The following is an 18,895-nucleotide window of genomic DNA, read 5'->3' as shown; positions in this document are numbered from 1 at the left end:
GGACGATATAGACCTAATTGGAATCGATCGCAGGTCAATGGAAGTGGCTTTCGTGCTTCTGAAGAGAGAGACAGCGAGGATAGGCCTGACCATTAATTCTACCAAAACGAAGTACATAGTTGCAGGCAGGCCCGGATTTAGCAGGGTTGCCAAGGGGGCAAATGCCCCCTCCCCCAGAAATCAGAATTAAGAACAAAAAACATTTTGAAACACCTTACAATATTTTCTCTTTAGACATTTGGACATATAATTCTAACGTAAAGTTAACCCCGTAACGCGGGTAGATCACCTTTTTGTGGTGCGTTACGGGGTAAGATCTACCAATTTGAACTCTAGTCTCATCTTGTTTGTCGGGCTAGGGTAATATGTTCTGGTAATTCAAGGATTCGCGGTACAAAGTCCTTGTTACTGGCAACAATTTCTAAAAATTAATCTATTTTACCTAGCAGATGGTTAAAGACTCGGCGTTGGTCAGTCCCGAGACTACACTTGAAGCCAGGATAACAATCATGAGTATTAACTCAACAAGGAATGTAAGTACTGGTAATTCAAGGACTGAATTCTGATTACTAAACAAATTTTCTAGCTTGATTCGGTTTTGCTGCTAGCATAAAGCCCCTTTTTTCTAGTATTTTTCAGGGACTAAACTAAAAGCTAAACAAGGATGTGACTAGAGTTCCGTTGCATGGTCAAATATCAGTAGTACCGATTTGGTTCCTCAGAAATTTCATCGATTATGTTTGCTAAGGGACGCGCCTTCGCTGAGATGTAAATTTCTATGAAGGGTTTAAGTAGCGGGACCTAGTCATTTCATTATAGTCGATTTTTATCAATTTCTGAGGAATCAAAACAAAAACTGTACAGAAATCGATATTTCATTACCTGTCAATGGAAATGGAGTAATGCGACATGCACTATACACTAAGGATACGGGTAATGCCACAATGGATCTAAATACTGGTCGCAGTGGCGCATCCGAACAGAGAGAAAAAAAACGTTAAGTTAACTTTACAATATTTGAGTATTATTTTTTTCTTTGCCTAATCTCACAGTATGGTTTGGTCAATTATCATGCTTCAATACATTACAAAAAAATATGAATATTAAGCCAAGATCTTCTAAATTATACTGTTATTAGTTTTCAAAAAATATTAGAATTCAAAATGCGCTTAACTTTTTTGCAGGATCTGAAGAAATACGGCTAAACCTGTACTGCTCAATTCAAAGAGTTTATGTGGTTCCTATCAGAACCTTAAAATTTAAACATATTTGCAATTCCATCAGAAACCTGAAGCGTAAGGGAAATTCTTATTTTTTAATACTTTTTTTTCGTATTTTTGTATTTTGTACTACCAAATTCGAATCCCGCTGGTCGAGGATCTTTTCGTAAAGGAAATTTTCTCGATTCGCAGGGCATAGAGTATCTTCGTACCTGCCACACGATATACACATGCAAAAATGGTCAATCGGCAAAGAAAGCTCTCAGTTAACTGTGGAAGTGCTCTTAAGAACACTAATCTGAGAAGCAGGCTTTGTCCCAGTTGGGACGTAACGCCAGAAAGAAGAAGAAGAAGAAGTACCATGAATAAAGTACATGGAGATCGATTTTCATATAAAAATGGTCAAGTTTAGGGAACTGTATAACAGCTTCTAACGTGAACTACTTCTCATAAATAACTTGAAATTTGATTTATAGAAAATTAATCAAATTATATTCACGAGTTTGGAAGCTAATAAAAAATATTATTTTGAGAAAAATGACAAAATTTTCAAATTGGAATATTTTTGAAATGTGAACATATAATAAAATGCATGTTTTCTGTTTGCAAAATATCTTAGTATCAAAATTTTGACATTTTTGTCAAAATGGGTCGAGTTTAGGTACTTAGATATATTTGCATAGAATTTGATGATTTATTTACAAATCTAATTTAAAGCTACAGTTAACTCTCCCTTACTCGATATTCCGTATCTCGATATCGAGTTAGAGAACCATAGTAAAAGTTGGTTTCATGGCTAACTCGATGGTCCCTTGGATCGCAGTTGCACTGGTTTTGTGTTCTGTAACTCGATATCTCCCTAACTCGATGGTCCCTTCAATATCGAGTTAGGGAGAGTTGACTGTATTTCCAACATGCAGTTCAAATTTCAGGTCAATCGGCCTTATGTACTTTATTTTTGCTAGTAGGGGAAAAGCACTAATTTTCGACCTACAAGAATTTTGTATAAAGGGGCCCCGTTCATGAGATCTGACCCGGGCCCCCGAAGCCTAAATCCAGCACTGGTTGCAGGTAGATATAGAGTCAGGCTTGGTGGCATAGGTGCTGAGGTAGTGTTTGATGGGGATGTGTTTGTAGTTGTTGAAGAATTTGTTTACCTTGGACCACTTGTGACATGTGACAACGACGTTTCCCGCGAAGTGAAACGACGTTTTGCAGCTTGCAAACGGAAACAAAATTCACCCTGTATAAAACATTGATTCTTTCGGTGGCTCTCCACGAAGCGTGGACGTAGAGTTGTATCAAGTGTACAACGATGCGAATATTATCAAGCGTAAAAAATACGGCAGAATTCAGAGGGCTGGTCACTTAGAGCGAATGTCGGAAGAAAGAATTGCGAAAATAATAGTCAGCATGGAACCAGGTAGAGGTCGGCGGCTTCGGGGAAGACTACGAATACGCTGGCTGTACGTAGTGGAAGAGGACCTGGCGACCCTAAACGTTCGGGGCAACCGGAGAAGTTTCGCCCAAGACCGACGAAGATGAAGCTCTACAATATGCCCGGCAATGGCGTGACGATACGCTGTAGCCATCAAGGTATCAAGGTAGGTACGCGGCAAAACGTGGAACGATACAGACTGACGCAGAAACAGTAAACGCGCCTATTCTGGGACAAAAAGGGCCGCTTGGAAGAGGTGGAATGGCAAGAGATGGAGTTGCTATTCCGTTCTCAAGAAACGCTGGAGATCTATCAGAAGCTCAACGCATCACGCAAAGGGTTCGTGTCGCAAGCTGAAATATATAGGGAAAAGGATGGTAGCATTTTGACGGAAGGACGCGAGGTGATCGAAAGGTGGAAACATCACTACGATGAAGGGCTGAATATAGTAGACGACACAGGCATAGAAGGTTCAGGACAACGAAGGTGATGGCTACGTCAGCACTGCGGACAGTGGAAACCAAGTACATGCTGGTAAGCGCGTCAGAGCCCGCCTAGGAAGCATTGTCACGATACACGGGGATTCGTTTGAGGTGGTCGACGAATTCGTCTACCTCGGATCCTTGCTGCCGGTCGACAACAACGTTAGTCGTGAAATACGAAGGCGCATCATCTGTGAAAGTCGTGCCTGGGCTCCAGAAAAAAAATGTGGTCAAGAGATATTCAGCCCCGCACCATATACACGATGTACAATAAGCTCAAACCTGTAGTCCTCTACGTGCATGGAACGTGGGTGATGCTCGAGCAGGACATGCGAGCACTTAAAGTCTTCGAACGCCGGATGCTTTGGAAGATTTTTGGCGGTTTGCAGGAGCACGGTGTGTAGTGGCGAAGGATGAACCACGCGCTCGCCCAGCTCTACAGCGGACCCAGTATCCAGAGGGTGACCAATGCCGGAAGGATACGCTGGGTAGTGCATTTTGCAAGAATGACAACAGCCCGGTCGGAACAAGAAGGCGTGGGGCGCAGCGAGCTAGATAGATTGACCAAGTGCATCAGAACCTGAAGAGCGTGAGTCTAATGTTGGCGATGTTTTCTCATGTTGATTGATGAAGAACCAAATAAATAAATAAATAAAATAATTGAGTTAGATTTGGTTTTCGGGACGTCTATTAAAAAATGGCCTAATACAGTCGCCTCTCCACATTTCGATATCGAAGGGACCATCGAGATAGGGAGAGATCGAGACAGAGAACAAATTTTTGATGAATACTAGATTGAAAAACAGTTGGTTGCCAAGAAAGACGTCATTTAACAATGTGCTTTAATAAAGGTGAGGAGATGATTCTGTATAACACACCACTGTTTGTATGTATTAGTGAATCGCTTGAGTTCTCAACACAGCAACCCATTGCAATGTGACTATGTGTGACGTCATACCGTTTGTTAACAAATCTTTCTGGGGCTTCGTTGCTAGCAACCCTTTCGTTACCAAGGTTGTTAGAGTGTTGTTACTCAAACAAAAACATGAAAAAATCAACTCGGAAGGATAGCACGGGAGGTGATTCATGTAATTAAGTTCTAACTTTTGTTTTATTTTAGGATGAAATCTACAATTCAGGATATCTCCGGCACTTTGGAAGGCGCCGTAAAATACTTAGCCGTAAAACACTGATAGCATATGGATGTCAATGAGCATAACTAATATATCGCGAGGAATGCTGTGTCCATGAATGCAGTGTGGAAAGCTAATATGATTGGAAAAAGAGGAAAAAGTAGTTTATTCCGCGAATTTATTTCAAAGAAATATTATTTCTGGAATTTATTTGAATGAGTTTTACGTCTAGGTGTTAGCTGTAGATTTTTTCCGGTCTAATTTCGACTTTTACGACGCAATGGACGCTTCTTTAATCACTCACAACATTTCATTGAAACCGTATGACGTCACCCATTTCCCCTCAATGTTTGTTTTGGTTTTACACTGTACTAATACAAGCTCACAACGACTTTCTCCTCACCTCCTTTATACCACATTGGTCATTTAACGCTCCTATTTTTTTTTTTTTTGAATCCCAAAATTTTGATCTAGTAACCTTCAATATTGATCATATCGACATATGGAGAGAAAAATGAGAACGAACAATCAACAGAAACACATCGAGATATGGAGATATCGAGATAAGGAGGATATCGAGATATGGAGAGTGACAATGTGTGCAGACTGAAGGGACTAATGAAATCATCGACATAGGGAGAGATATCGAGATGTAGAACATCGAGAAGTGGAGTGTCGACTGTATGTATATTATTTTTACTCAATTTTCCTTATATCTATATCTTATACCTATTGCAAATACAATAAAAGTTGAAAGAGTTATGAGACACCTGAAAAAATAATAATAATGATATCCTGTAGAAAATAAACTTGTTTGAAACTGGGGACAGGAGATGTTAGACTAAAATTATATTTCTTCATAGTTTCTTGCAATATTGTTAAAAAATATTTCGTATTTTTAAAATATGACTGTTTTAGATAATTTTTGTGTGTTTCATATTAATATTTAATATTCAGAAGCATTGATAATTCAGTTTAAAAAATAAAGCAATACGGTACTTTTTATAGAATTCCTAACATTTGTAATTTCTGATAAATGCATGCATTTTTAGATTACGTTTTATTCCAGGCAACATTATTCTCTGTAATAACATCCTTTGCTTTTACCCAGCATCTTGATTGGATAATGATTTCACATTTTTCTAGCAATGTCTGGTATTGGATGCTGTCCTGTACTGGGGGATATCCCCCTACTTAGTAACCTTCACGGTGAAATATAAGCACCATGATATCAATAATTATTAATTATTAATTAATTACAATTCTGCATTTGGATTTGCACTACTGTTTGATGTTGGCAATACCAAATAAACATCCCTGGAATGTTTTGATTTGAAATCAAAAAAATGGCAAAATAAACGTTTCCGCCTGACTTAGACTTGAACCGTCTTCGGAGAGCAAGTCATGTATCTTACCTCAACACCAACTTGCATCTGTGGTCAAATTAATTTCAATCACTTTCTACAGCTACCTGTAAATAATGATTGCTTTCATACAAAAGACATGATGTTCAATATCAACAATTGGTGTTTTGAATTGAGTCAAGATATCAATCTATTAAATCGGACGTCCTGATTTCTTACCGTGTTTGAAATCGATAACATATATATCGCTATTCTGGGTTGAGCCAAATTATGTCCCCTTTCTCAGCGTTTTATTATCATCACGATCAAATTGTAAGTAGGTAGGTGCCATGTGCCAATAAGCAAAACAGACGCAACGTTGGTGGCAGTGGGATTTTGTGGAAAAGATGTGGGTTTTATTGCACTAATTTTTGCTCTGTAAGGTACCGCGGGGCAAGTGGGAACGAAAAAAACGATAGTTCAAACAAATTGTTCAATAAAATTTTCAAATGTCAATATTTTTCAAATCCAACAACACAATCACGTTTTGGCAACATATTTGCTGGTGTGTGCATGAAACTAATCGAATAACTTCGAAATTGTGAAAACCTTGGAAGAAAGTTTTAGAATGAGCCAATGGACGCAGTTACCTCGCTAAGCGGGGCAAGTGGGACACATCCAGTTTCATGCGTCATTCCACATCAGTAAGTCAATCATTACAATAATAGGATTGATAAGTCATAGATTTTTAATTTTAAGTACATATTTGATGTACATAAGGCATCACCATAAAATACGTTACGTTTTAGGAAGAAAACCTTTATTTAAAAGTATATCACCTCACATTTAATATTAACCGAAAATTCCTCAATAAAAGCGTAAAGAGGAATTAAACATGTTCAAAATATATCATTTATGAGTTGTTTATTAAAATGTAGCACATAAACAATCAATAATTGACGAAATTATAAATATGTTTTGTTATTATGTATATGCATGGCAGAAAACCACCATATGGGATGAAATTGTTTTCCATCACTACTTAACTTGGTAGAAATAACAAATAAAGTTCAAACAACATAGAAAAGTAATCGTTCTCATGATGCATTTCAAATTTCAGCTGTTTGTTAGTTCAATTTTGATGTCTTATTTCAAAAATAAAGAAATAATCAAAAAATAAAGAATAATAACACTTTTCTTCTCCCTCTTAGGCAATCACGTAATTTGAGGTTGATCTTTCTTGATAAAAATCATTTGTTTGAATGTTTTAGTGCTCTCTCTAGCAAAATGTATGAAACGTGTACGAAAAGTTTTGATTCTGGTTTTTGTTTGGATAGGTCCCACTTACCCCAGGCACAAATATATTTTGAGGTAAGATAGACCATCGAAAATTTCATATGAAATGAAAACAAAATGCTGGTTTATCGTTAGCAGCTTGTAATAATACTAAAAATTATAGCTCACTGATGGAAATTCGATTCAAAACACATTTATTTTTTGCGAGTCAATGCAAGACGTGAAACGTGTCACAATTTGTCATGCAAGTTGAAAATGGCGCTGAACTGACAACTGTTACATGAACCACATGGTAATAAAAATAACAATATGTTTAGTACTAAATACATTCCTTGTCATTTTATCTTCAACTTTCTAGAAGAATACCCCCATGAAAAACTTTTCCTAGTTGAGCTATGACGAAACGCCCCACTTACCCCGGATTCTCACTTGCCCCGGGATACCTTAATAAATTCGTTGGCGTCTAATGGATATGCATATGAACAAAATTAGTATTTTTTTGTTTTTAAGGTGAAGATGAATCGAAGCCAAACCTCAAATTTTCAAGAGCACAAATCTGGAGAACCGAACACCCATTGGAGCTGAAAACTTAATTGATTGGACACCACCAGCAAGTGACCAATCGATTAAGATTTCAGTTTAAACGGATGTTTGCATCCTCAGATTTGTACTCTTGAAAATATGAGGTTTGGCTTCGATTCATCTTCATCTTAAAATCTAACGGCTATACTTTCTTGTGGAAATCAGGTTGGGAATGATTCAGTTGTTAAACATAATAGAAGTATATTTTTTTAACTCTTATTTTGAAAATTCACATAAATAGCAAGAATTTTTATTTTTAAATATTGAATTAGTTCTGTACTAGTGAAAATTCTGCAAAAGTGGAGTATACATTTTGAATGATGTTTTTAATTATCGCAAGCATTTCATTTGCCATGATTTTGGCTCCCAACATTATTAGCATTGAATGTCCAACGCCTTTAGTAGTATTTTTCAACACGTTTGTTTTACATTCATCGCCTCGTTCAAATTCAAAACCAAACATCGAACCAGTACAATAATTATGCATCCACCTATTTATCATTCTGGATCCCCACTGACTGCCTAATTGAACTAAATTGAGCATGTAAAACGCGTTGTTTATATATGCATATCATTCATGCATTTTTTGACCGGCCATTTCCACTGCTACTGTTTGCTATTCGGAAGTTTTCCTTCATTTTAACACATATTTGCTGAGCATCGTCGTCAACGCACTAGGTTCTTCCCCCTTCGAAAAAAGGTGAACAAAAATGGATTCAAAAGGCAAAAAAGCGTGACTTTGTCTTCTCGTCGTAATTAATAAGCTGAATTAGAATGCACATCGGCAAGGAGCCCCTGGTTTGATTCTAGGTCGAGTAGATATAGAACATTTCCATGCTTACATTACCAGAGCGGGCGTCTGCATCAAAATTTGGCATGCGATGTATATTTTTACTTACTTTGTGTAGTCGTTTTTGCAGTAGATCTGGCGGTCTCTAAGAAAACAGGACGGTTGATGATCCAGCGGGTTGTGGCAGATACAACATCGGAGACAGGCCGAGTGCCAGGAGCAACCGCCTACGTCTAACAGGTACTTGTCTGATATGGGCTCACCGCATGCCGTGCAGGAGCGAAGTTCTTTCTGAAAAGGAAGTTTTGGTTCGAATTATTTCATAGTAAGGTTTATAAATAGGTACTGAGGTTCTACATTGGATTGTTTTATCGTCATCATTTTTTTAGATCTAGATTTCTTAGGCTAAAATTGGGGTCCCAAACAACTAGAATAAACTAAGCATGTATGGCTCCATTTTTATAGATCCCCCTGAGTGTTGGCATGTTTGATAGTTAAGCTCTTATAGAATGTTGCAATGTGCTCGAAGGATGTATCGAAGTAAGTAAGGAGAAAAAAATACTCTACAAAGATAAAACCCTTGAAACTATTATGGTTCTGCATATATTCTTCGAAAATCTTTGCTAACAACTGTTGTGCACCAAGAGGAATCAAATTCAAATATTTTGTTGTTGTCTTACTGTTTACATATGAAAGAACGCTTTTATAACCTGTTATTAATATGCCAGTCAAAAAAACATTACAAACATCAAAGACATTATAATTTTGAAAGCTCACTCCCTTCGATATTGCTATGCAGTGTAGGCCGAAAAAGAAGAAGATTTTCAGCATATTTTTAGAACAACAAAGTTTTGTTGGATTTTATCTAGTATCTTATTCAGTACTTTGGTTTTTAAGGAAAATTTGTGAAGAAATTTACCTAAACATATATTTTGTTACCATATAGTAGAATTGTAAGCCAACGTTACAAAAATACACGTTACAAATTGACGTTGCACATATTGTAATCTAAACCGCTTGTTTTAATTTCACACAGATCTTTAGAGTCCCAAATGAAAAATATATGATAAATCGAGGAAAACGAGTAAATCTTTTACGTTATGACCAACAAAACACAAACGTAAAAAAACGCGACTTTATCAGAAGATGCTGCAGTTCGTAAAGACACTTTTTATGCAGACTAATCGTTTCATCCGAAATTTTTAATGTGACGATGAATCGGAGTCACAATCCAAACTTTTCAATTTCGTTCAATGCAAAATGTATGAGGACCAAAAAACAAGCCAATCTTCTACGAATTATGTTATTTTTTCTAATGGACGGAGAAATCACCGTTGAAAAGCTTGGAACCTCTAGACTTGTTCAGTGTACTTTACACAAAACAGAGTCACCTTTGCTCGATGATGTGGTCTATGGATAAACTTAGATCAGCTTAGACTCATTACATATATCTATTAGAGTGGTTCAAAAAATCGTTTTTGCTCCACACCGCTCATTCGATTCTAGATCAAATTCTGAGTGTCCTCCCAAAATTTGAGCTCATTTGGATGAAAACTGAGACTACACAAGCCCTTTAAAGTTTCTATGGGAATTACCTTGAGAAAAGCAACCAATTCATTCAATCGGTCATAGTATTTGCCCATGTGCTCTTGGAGATTAGAACTACGTTGATACTGTGAGATACATTCATCAGCTACAACTTTGCGGAAGACCGTTTTCAAATCGGACGCCTAAGATTTTAGTAGCCCGCGAATGTCTGTGATGAGATTATGTTCATACGAAAGCTTAAAACAAGATCTTTCAAATAGAGTACTTGCTTTGCGAAAACTTGCGATAGACCACTTTTAACACACTTGAATTCCTATTAAATAATAACAACCCTGTGCTATTCTAATATGTGTATTGCAATCGTAGTAGCCATGAATAGCATGCAGGGTAAGTGTTCCAATAGTGAAAGTACTAAGCACGACTCAACTTCATTTAATCTAAATTAAATTAATGAACTCATTACGGGTGTTAAAGATGGACAAATTATGGGTGAAATTATGAAAATAATCCACGTTCCAGCTGAGCACGTGGATTATTTTCATAATTTCACCCATAATTTTTCCATCTTTACCACGCGTAATGAGTCAATTAATTTAATATACATGCGGATTGGATTACCGAACAGCTCAATATAAGTATCAATTCATTTAATCGCTAAACATTCAAAAAGCGCAATAATTGTACATATTATTGTTGTAACGAAGAGCCCATTTACATAATGAGAAAAATAATTTCATCGCAGTAACCAACGGCATGTCAGTGAAAAATAATCCCTGCATTATTGGTGAAGTGTTCCTTTAGTTGCGGTATATTTTAAATTTGTGTTCCTATAGTTGCGTTATCCGTTGTTTTCTTATGGGATCCTCCCTTTTAGGAACACTTTATCGCAACTATTGCACAGTGGGACGGATTGAGGTTTTAGGAGGAAAGATGGAACTCACGCCTTCAATTGTGATTTTACGTAAAAATAATGTTCTACAAAATTGTTTCTTATATAAAAACAATTTTTTTGGTCGGAACGAAAATTAGGGTGGCCCTATGTTAAAAAAGCTAACCATTAAAACTTTTTTAATTTACGGAATATTGATATAGTTTGTTCTACAAAGTTGAAGATCGAAAAATTTCAAGCTGATTTGAAAAAAACAGTTTTTTTCTAGCTCAAAAATTGTCCGTTTTAGAACGTTTTTCGCTATTGATGTAGGGTGGCCCATCAGAAAAATTTTTTTGGTGTTTAATTTTTATTATTTCAAGTTTCTTAGTAAAATTGTCTTCCCATTACTTTCAAGACTAATTGAAACGCAAACATATAAGAAATAGCTAATGGAAACAAATACAAGAGTAATGAAAATTTAATTTACTTCCTTGGACATAAAGTATCATCGATACTAATACATACGATATACGAATGCAAAATGAAAAATATGGCAAAGAAAGCTCTCAGTTAATAACTGTGGAAGTGCTCCTAACAACAATAACCTGAGAAGTATGATCTGTTCCAGTAGGGACGCGATGCCAAAAAAAAAAGAATATTGATACATTTTTTTCTGATGAAAAGTTAAAGACTTTTTGATAACCAAAAAAAAAACATGTTTAGGGGGACATGGGGCAAGAAGGACACACGGGGCAAAAGTGCCACCTCTAATTTAACGTAGTTCAAATCATTTTTTTATGTTTAACGCAGGATAAGAATACATTGAGTACTAATTGAGGGTTGTGTAAATATTAGAGTTAGAAATGATTAGTACAAAAAATTAGAAAAATGTCTTTAACTCACCAACGCGAAAAAGGCGAAATATTATAAGAATGTAAGACTGGAAAACAAGGTTTGACTCCCAATATATACAAAACATATTGATTTTTCCGCACAGTATTGATGATTTACAATTGTTTAATAAAGCTGTGAAGAAATTTTTTCAAAAAAGTTCTTTTGACATTAAGTTTTACATATATAAAAACAGTATGTCTTATGGGGCAAGAGGGACACCGCAATTTTCTCATATAAAATCAAATGAACTTTTATTTTTCTTGTTTAATATTGCATTAAATGAATGTTTCCTACTAAATGAAATCAAAACAAACCATCTTGGACATTCAAAATGGTTTCTGACAATTTTTACTATTATTTTAACAGTCAAATAAGATGAGAACTAAATTAATTTCGTAAAATTACTGTTTAACTATAAGTCAACTTTTATCCCTCAGTTGTTATCCTTACTTACTCTAGAATGTATCGTTAAGGCGGAGAAATAATAATATACAAAATTTGTTGCATTTTGCCCTGGTGGTCTTCTTGCCCCATACGAGTGGCACTCTTGCCCCGTGCCTCGTCGAAAAACATCATAAGAAGGGACATTTTCAAAAATCTAAAATCAACATGTGTTTCTTATATTTTTGAAATCTATCGAAAACATCATTTAGAATAAGAGGTGAGCTTGCCCCTACACTGGAATAAACTTCAAAAATTGTGCTAATAAACCATGATTTGAACCTATATATCTTAAGGTGTCCTTCTTGCCCCCAGCCCCCCTATATGTTTGTATAGTTGGGAAAACAAAATGAATTGTGTTGACATGACGATAGTGTTTGTCAGCTTAAAAATGTGAATAATCGTATTAGAAACTAGCTTTGAATATAAGTCGTATATTTCCCCCTTGTCCATGGATCGCATCATCGACCAGAGGTGACTCCCAGATCTTTTCCTCCCTCACTAATTAACACCCTTCCCGTGGTGATTGTGGAGATGCAGTGGTATTCTCGGTCTCTAGAAGCAACAATCATTACACCCTAACATTCCTTCCCCATCCCAACTGACTGTAAGGACTTGGCCGGCGCCGTTATTGATCAATAATATTAGATCTGCTAAAATTGCACTTCGAGAGTAAGCGGAAACTCCCATCCCTTATTCATTTGGATCGTAGTGCAATTTTTACCAGTTCCGATCAATCACGGAGTAGCAACCATTGACATGTACAGTCAGTCTGCTATGCTATGCTTAAAAATGTGAATAATCGTATTATACTTCGGCGGATCTGTTTGCTAATGATATGACTGGTTCATATATTAATAACCGTTACTAACAGATTTTTGAAGGTACTCCCAAATTTACTATAATGTTCAATTTTCAGGCATGGCTATCTTTAAATTATAGCCTTAATTAATCAAAATATCTAAACATGATCAAATAATGCATATAGTTATTCTTCTTAATCTAGCCTTGAAAGTCAGCGTCATAATCAGAAATCGTACTCTAGTAATATACCGTTCCAGATACGATATATCTCCTACGGTGGACAAATTACTAGTAATTGAGCATTCGTTACTTCCAATCAGAATGTTTCCCAAAGAGCCCGGCAAATCCCAGAACAGAAGTATTCGGAAGTTTGGGGTGAGCCATGTCAGGAAATTCAACCGTGAGGTAAATTTAGAAGATATTTTCAAAAAACTTTTCTCCTTATTTATATTGCTGAGCTCATTTGACTCTTTTCGGAAGTACGTATGTAAGAATATGAAATAAGTTAGTTTTTTATTCTGATTTAAAGCCGAAAGATACTAATTGTCATGCAAAGAAAAATCTTTTTTTGCCCCAACTACATTTAAAAGTAAAAAAACGTTTGTTTTTCATGAAAAATGTTTATAACTATTCACAGACAAAATTGTATAGGCCTTAAAATATGCGTCTCAATCGTCTAAAGATGAAGGAATGACAACTTTGATGAGATATCTAAAAATAAAAAAATATAACACAAAAACCTATTTTTAAAGGGTCACCCTACATCAATAGCGAAAAATGCTCTAAAATGGTCAATTTTTGAGCTAGGAAAAAACTTTTTTTATGAAATCAGCTTAAAATTCTTCGTTTTTCAACTTTGTAGAACAAGCTATGTCAATATTCCTTAAAATAAAAAAGTTTTGATGGTTATCTTTTTTTACATAGGGCCACCCTAATTTTCGTTCCAACCAAAAAAATTGTTTTTATATTAGAGACAACTTTGTAGAACATTATTTTTACGTAAAATCGCAATTGAAGACGTGAGTTCCATCTTTCCTCCTAAAACCCCTATCCGTCCCACTGTGTATTGGTACAAGTGAGGAAATTTTTAGCAGTTTTGGTGGTATTTCATCAATTTTGAAGCAATTTGAACGATATTTTCAACTATTTCGTGTGTCAACAAGCCAATACGTCGATTGGCAGTGTCGGTTCTGTGGTTAATTCAATGGCATCAGTATAAGTGGCACTACCGCTACTATAGGAACACCCACAACTAATGGATCACTTACCCTAGTGTGATTTGTATGGATCGTCATACTTCATGAGATCCCCTTTTTCCAACAGTGTTTCGTATGTTATGAAGGATCCTCAATAATTATCTTGCGAGTTGTATAAATAGTGGTAACAAACGAGTGGTAAGATTACATCATGCTTTAAATTCTGTCAAGATTTATGATAACGATTCAACAATTTCCTTCTGCTTTTGAAATAAAAAAAAACGAATAAGACGAAATATTGGTAAAAAAACTAAATTTCACCAGCACGAAGAAAATCGTGAACAGCACAAGGCTTCTTCCCATGTTCCATTAAAGATGCAGTATTTGTGGTATTTTGGAAGAGTTTATGTTCTGAGTTTCTTAAAAGTCAGAATACTTTTAGGTAAACTTTGAATTGTAACAAAATAAGTACGTTATTGTATTTAACACAAATTGTCTCGGCTTATTAAGATGGTCTAAAGTACGTTCTTGCAGCCTCCTTATAAATATAAACAAATTGGAAAAATCGTTTCCTACATGGCCATGCTTTTTCAAAACAAGTATGAGAACAGACTGAAGCTATTAACCTCATAATGATGCTGAGACTGATGAAATGGATGATGCTTGCATTGTGGCAAGGTTAGATCTAAGATATTTAAGGACCGATTTGATAAAAAAAAACAAAAATGGAGACGATATAGTACATATTATGTATATATTTCATATGATAAAACAGAACATGCAATGCGAGTGTGTAGATTTTCTTGCGAATTAGTTTGTACTCTTATGCGACTTAATTTATGATAACAAATTTTATTTGACAGTTGCTACGGATTGATCCGACTTACTTTGTAAAAGTATACGGGACGAAACGGAATGTACGTATGAACTCAAAAAATAGCGTTTCATGCGAGGAAACTCATCAATCAAACGATTTGATCCACCATGTAGTGCGGAAGTGATGCAGTTTGTACAAATAAACGACTTTTTTCGCATACTGCTATGCGACTACTGGTTGTCTGGGTAGAGTATCATCGTACTTGCCACAAGATTTACTAATGCGAAAATTGCAACTTTGGCAAATAAAGCTCTCAGCAGTTAATAACTGTGGAAGTGCTCATAAGAATACTAAGCTGAGAAGCAGGCTCTGTTCCAGTGAGGACGTTAATGCCAAGAAAAAGAAGAATAAGTTATGGGCAAATTAATATTTTGCAAATGTATGGTCCAATACTGTATACCCTAATTATCAGTCAAAAACAAGAAATATTTGAAAGCAAACGTCCATGCTGCTTGAATATGATATAAAATATGTCAAACATATAAGTATAAGGAGAACTTGAGGTTTTGGCCGACATTTTGCACATAATTTTGCATTTTTGACTCATGCCTGATTTGCTGCTGAAAAGTAATGTCTTGGCTTATCTTGATGCATGGGAAATTCCTGCAAGGAATAAAAAAAAAATCTTTAGCAGCAAATCAGGCTTCATGGTGAAAAGTTATTGGTAGAAGATTAAAAAAGTACGTCGATGTCGATAAAAATGTATTATTATTAGCATGAAACGAGCTCACCAGTTAGCTATCCATCCTGGACTGAACGCGAACTTGCGCTAGCACCCACACTACTCCTCCTTTGCGTTTGGACCCCTCAAGTGCACAAATCTAAAAAACCAAAGAATTATTGCAACTTTCGGTATACTCAGTTGGGGTGTGGATTCGTTAATGTAAAACATCTCGGAATCCAAAGATGGCCGTCACAATGACCAACTTGTAACCCTACTTGCGATTTCAAAGGCACAAAACTGGAGAAATAGTTGGCAAACGTTCATGATCTTCTTATTTTAAGCTTTCTGCTAGTACACAAAATCAAAATAAAAAGTGCACTGTTGTTAGATGCTTTCTTCGCGATGTTAGTGCCTTTGAATTTTTAGTGCAATCTTAGAAGTTTGATTCCAAACTGTTTCACCTTAAGTGAGATATAATATTTGGACGAGTATTGATGAATTGTAAAAGTTTGAGCAGTCGGGAGGGTCGCCAATGCACAATAATGTCCGGAATCTAAAATTAAAAAAAAAGTATGTATCTGCTCTCATTGATTATAGACGTATGTCTTCAGAGAAACTGTACGGAATTGACTTTTGTATTTTTCTTGAAAAAAATGTTGGGTAGTGATCTTTTGAATCTCTGAATCATCTGCCAAAAAAGACCCAGTTTCGGCCAAAGATTTAACTTCGGTTCCTAAATTGGCCAATTGCATTGATTTCTCATGAGAGTGACCAAATTAGGAGTGCCCTGGCCAAATTAGGTGTATGGAACTTAAAATTATAAAGAAAATTAATTGTTTTTCTTATGTTTTGAATCAATTTGGACGAGTAAATGAATGTAGTTCTGTCATATGAATGTGATGTACTGAACACAAAAGGTTTCATGCTGGCTATGTAAAATGGTGTATAATCCACAATGGCTACAACTAGCGTATGGCCAAAACCGGTGCTTCTACCCTATTTGTTCAACGATGTGAAATTTTATATAACGTACTATTTGTACGACCTCCACCTACTTTAAAATTGTACATCCTAACCACAAAGGTTTAATATATTTGTAGTACTAAAACAACAATAGCAAACTGCTCTTGTTTAAGAAAATTTCACCTAGTATCTCATATTTCGATAGGAGCACAGAAAAACTTGAAATTTTGTAATTGCAAAATTGATCGTATTTGTAGTTCCGTGGAACGAAAATCAGCTCGATTGCTTGAAATGGAACAATATAGAGCAAACCAAAGAGAAGTATTTTGAAAATCGACATTCGTTGCTATTATACAAAACAGCGCTATATTATGTGTGTAGTAGATTTTCTATAGGGAAAGTGTACCAGTTATGGCTATAGTGGTTCCCTATTTGGCCATATATGACATTTTGATAACTTTCACATTTTAAATTTTTTTTAATTTTTTAACATCAAGATATACTATCTTAAATCTAACTACAGTCGACTCTCCACATCTCGATGTTCTACATCTCGATATCTCTCCCTATGTCGATGATTTTTTCGGTCCCTTCAATCTGCATACATTTTCACTCTGCATATCTCGATATCCTCCTTATTTCGATATCTCCCTGTCTCGATATGATTTTCGTTCCCGATTTTTTCTCCGTGTATCGCGATATGCCCATTATCAATTGTTACTAGACTAGATTTAAGGAACTCAAAACAATTTGCGAAGATGAAATGACATCTGTTTGTTATTGATTTTCCTGGCAACGGAGTGATTTTCAATCTAGTATTCGTTAAAAAATTGTTCTATGTCTCGATCTCTCCCTATCTCGATGGTCCCTTTGATATCGAGATGTGGAGAGGCGACTGTAATACAACTCACAAAACTTTTCAGAATTTCAAGACATTAAAGTTATCATATATGGCGAAATAGGGAACCAATATGTCCATAACTGGTAAAGCTACGCTATATCTGAATTTGAAATATTTCCGAACAAATGATACGTTTAGTGTGTGTACTCACATTAAAACACAATTTTATTGCCACATTGAGCATACGGTCCAACGTTTAACAGCTTCCAACTGTTTCCCAACTCAAAACAATTGATAAGCAAAACAGTTTGAAATCTATTAGGTTCCCAGCATCAACTGTTTTATCGTAAACGATTGGATTCAAGTAACCTACAGATGTTTTCCGTTTTGCTTTTGTCTTGCGAATCGAATTTCTTCGGCAGAGGGCGATGGTAGGAAAAAAAAAAAAAATACCAAGTAAAGGGTGATTTGACTGTTGCGATTGAAAGTGATATCACAAATCAAAATATCCGCTCGATCAACAGTCTCTATCAGTACCTCTACATCAAAGCAATTCAAACACATGCCACCCAGCTACAACAGCAGTGGGTAACAGTAAAGAAACAGAAACGTACAAATCATCCACGATTGCACAGTGGAAGAAAATGGACCCAGAGCGGCACCTAATTCAACCAATTCTCAACAATTTCCATATTATATATAGAAAACGGGATTTTTAAAATGTAGGCACGTGAAAAGTTACACCCAATGCTAAAAATACTTCATTTGGCCATCCGCGAACTAGGTGGCGGTAGTACCGATGGGCGAATTGGAATCGATGTTCCGAACATCGATTTTTTCGTTTCGATTTATCTATTATTTGAATCGATGTTGGGATCGCTAAAGATCTAGTGAATCGATTTACTTCATTCGATTTTTTGTTTCGATTCACGAGGATGAAATTTATTAAATTTTTTTAATGAGTTTATGAATCATAAATCAAGTTTTGAACAAGCCTTGAAGCGTTCAATGTATAATTTTTATTTCCACCGTTTTTTAATTGAAGGAAGAAATCAAATATGGAAGCATTTAGTCTTATTTTGAAAGCTTGTTTTTGTGAATTTTCGTATAAGCTTGAAAATCGAATCGATTCAACAACATCGATTTATATGATTCGATTAAATCGGTGAATCGATTCGACATATCGAGTTTGAATCGATTCAGTAACATCGATGTTCTGGTCAAATGTGCCCAACGCTAGGCGGTAGTAAGCAAACGTCAAACTCGAACAAAAGTGATGCGAGTGCCACGAGTAGCCCGTCGGTCAACTACCAAATATTAGAATTGGGCACTATTCTGCTGTGCGATGAAAATAATTAGAGCGTTACGTCTGTTTGTCTGTGACATAACATTGACAAACTACAAACTAAACTAAAAGATTTGTACAGACAACCATTATACTCGCATCATAGTCTCGTTTGCAATTCGTAAACAAACTGTGCACGACTAACTGAAACAATTTAAATTTCTGAC

At 35.8% G+C, this 18,895-nt stretch overlaps 1 protein-coding gene across 1 annotated transcript in view; it reads right to left on the bottom strand.

Moving 5' to 3' along the window:
- Positions 1-18,895, bottom strand: part of LOC5577314 (LIM/homeobox protein Awh) — a 128,602-nt gene that overhangs the window by 38,851 nt on the left and 70,856 nt on the right. The window contains exon 2 of the mRNA XM_021843325.1: positions 8,394-8,575. Within this exon, the coding sequence (XP_021699017.1) occupies positions 8,394-8,575 (182 nt within the window). The remainder of the gene's footprint in view (positions 1-8,393; positions 8,576-18,895) is intronic.

This window comes from Aedes aegypti, chromosome 2, assembly GCF_002204515.2.
Source record: "Aedes aegypti strain LVP_AGWG chromosome 2, AaegL5.0 Primary Assembly, whole genome shotgun sequence".
NCBI classification, from domain to species: domain Eukaryota; kingdom Metazoa; phylum Arthropoda; class Insecta; order Diptera; family Culicidae; genus Aedes; species Aedes aegypti.
The sequence above is the reverse complement of the archived record's forward strand: the minus strand, read 5'-3'. Positions and strand labels throughout refer to the sequence as shown.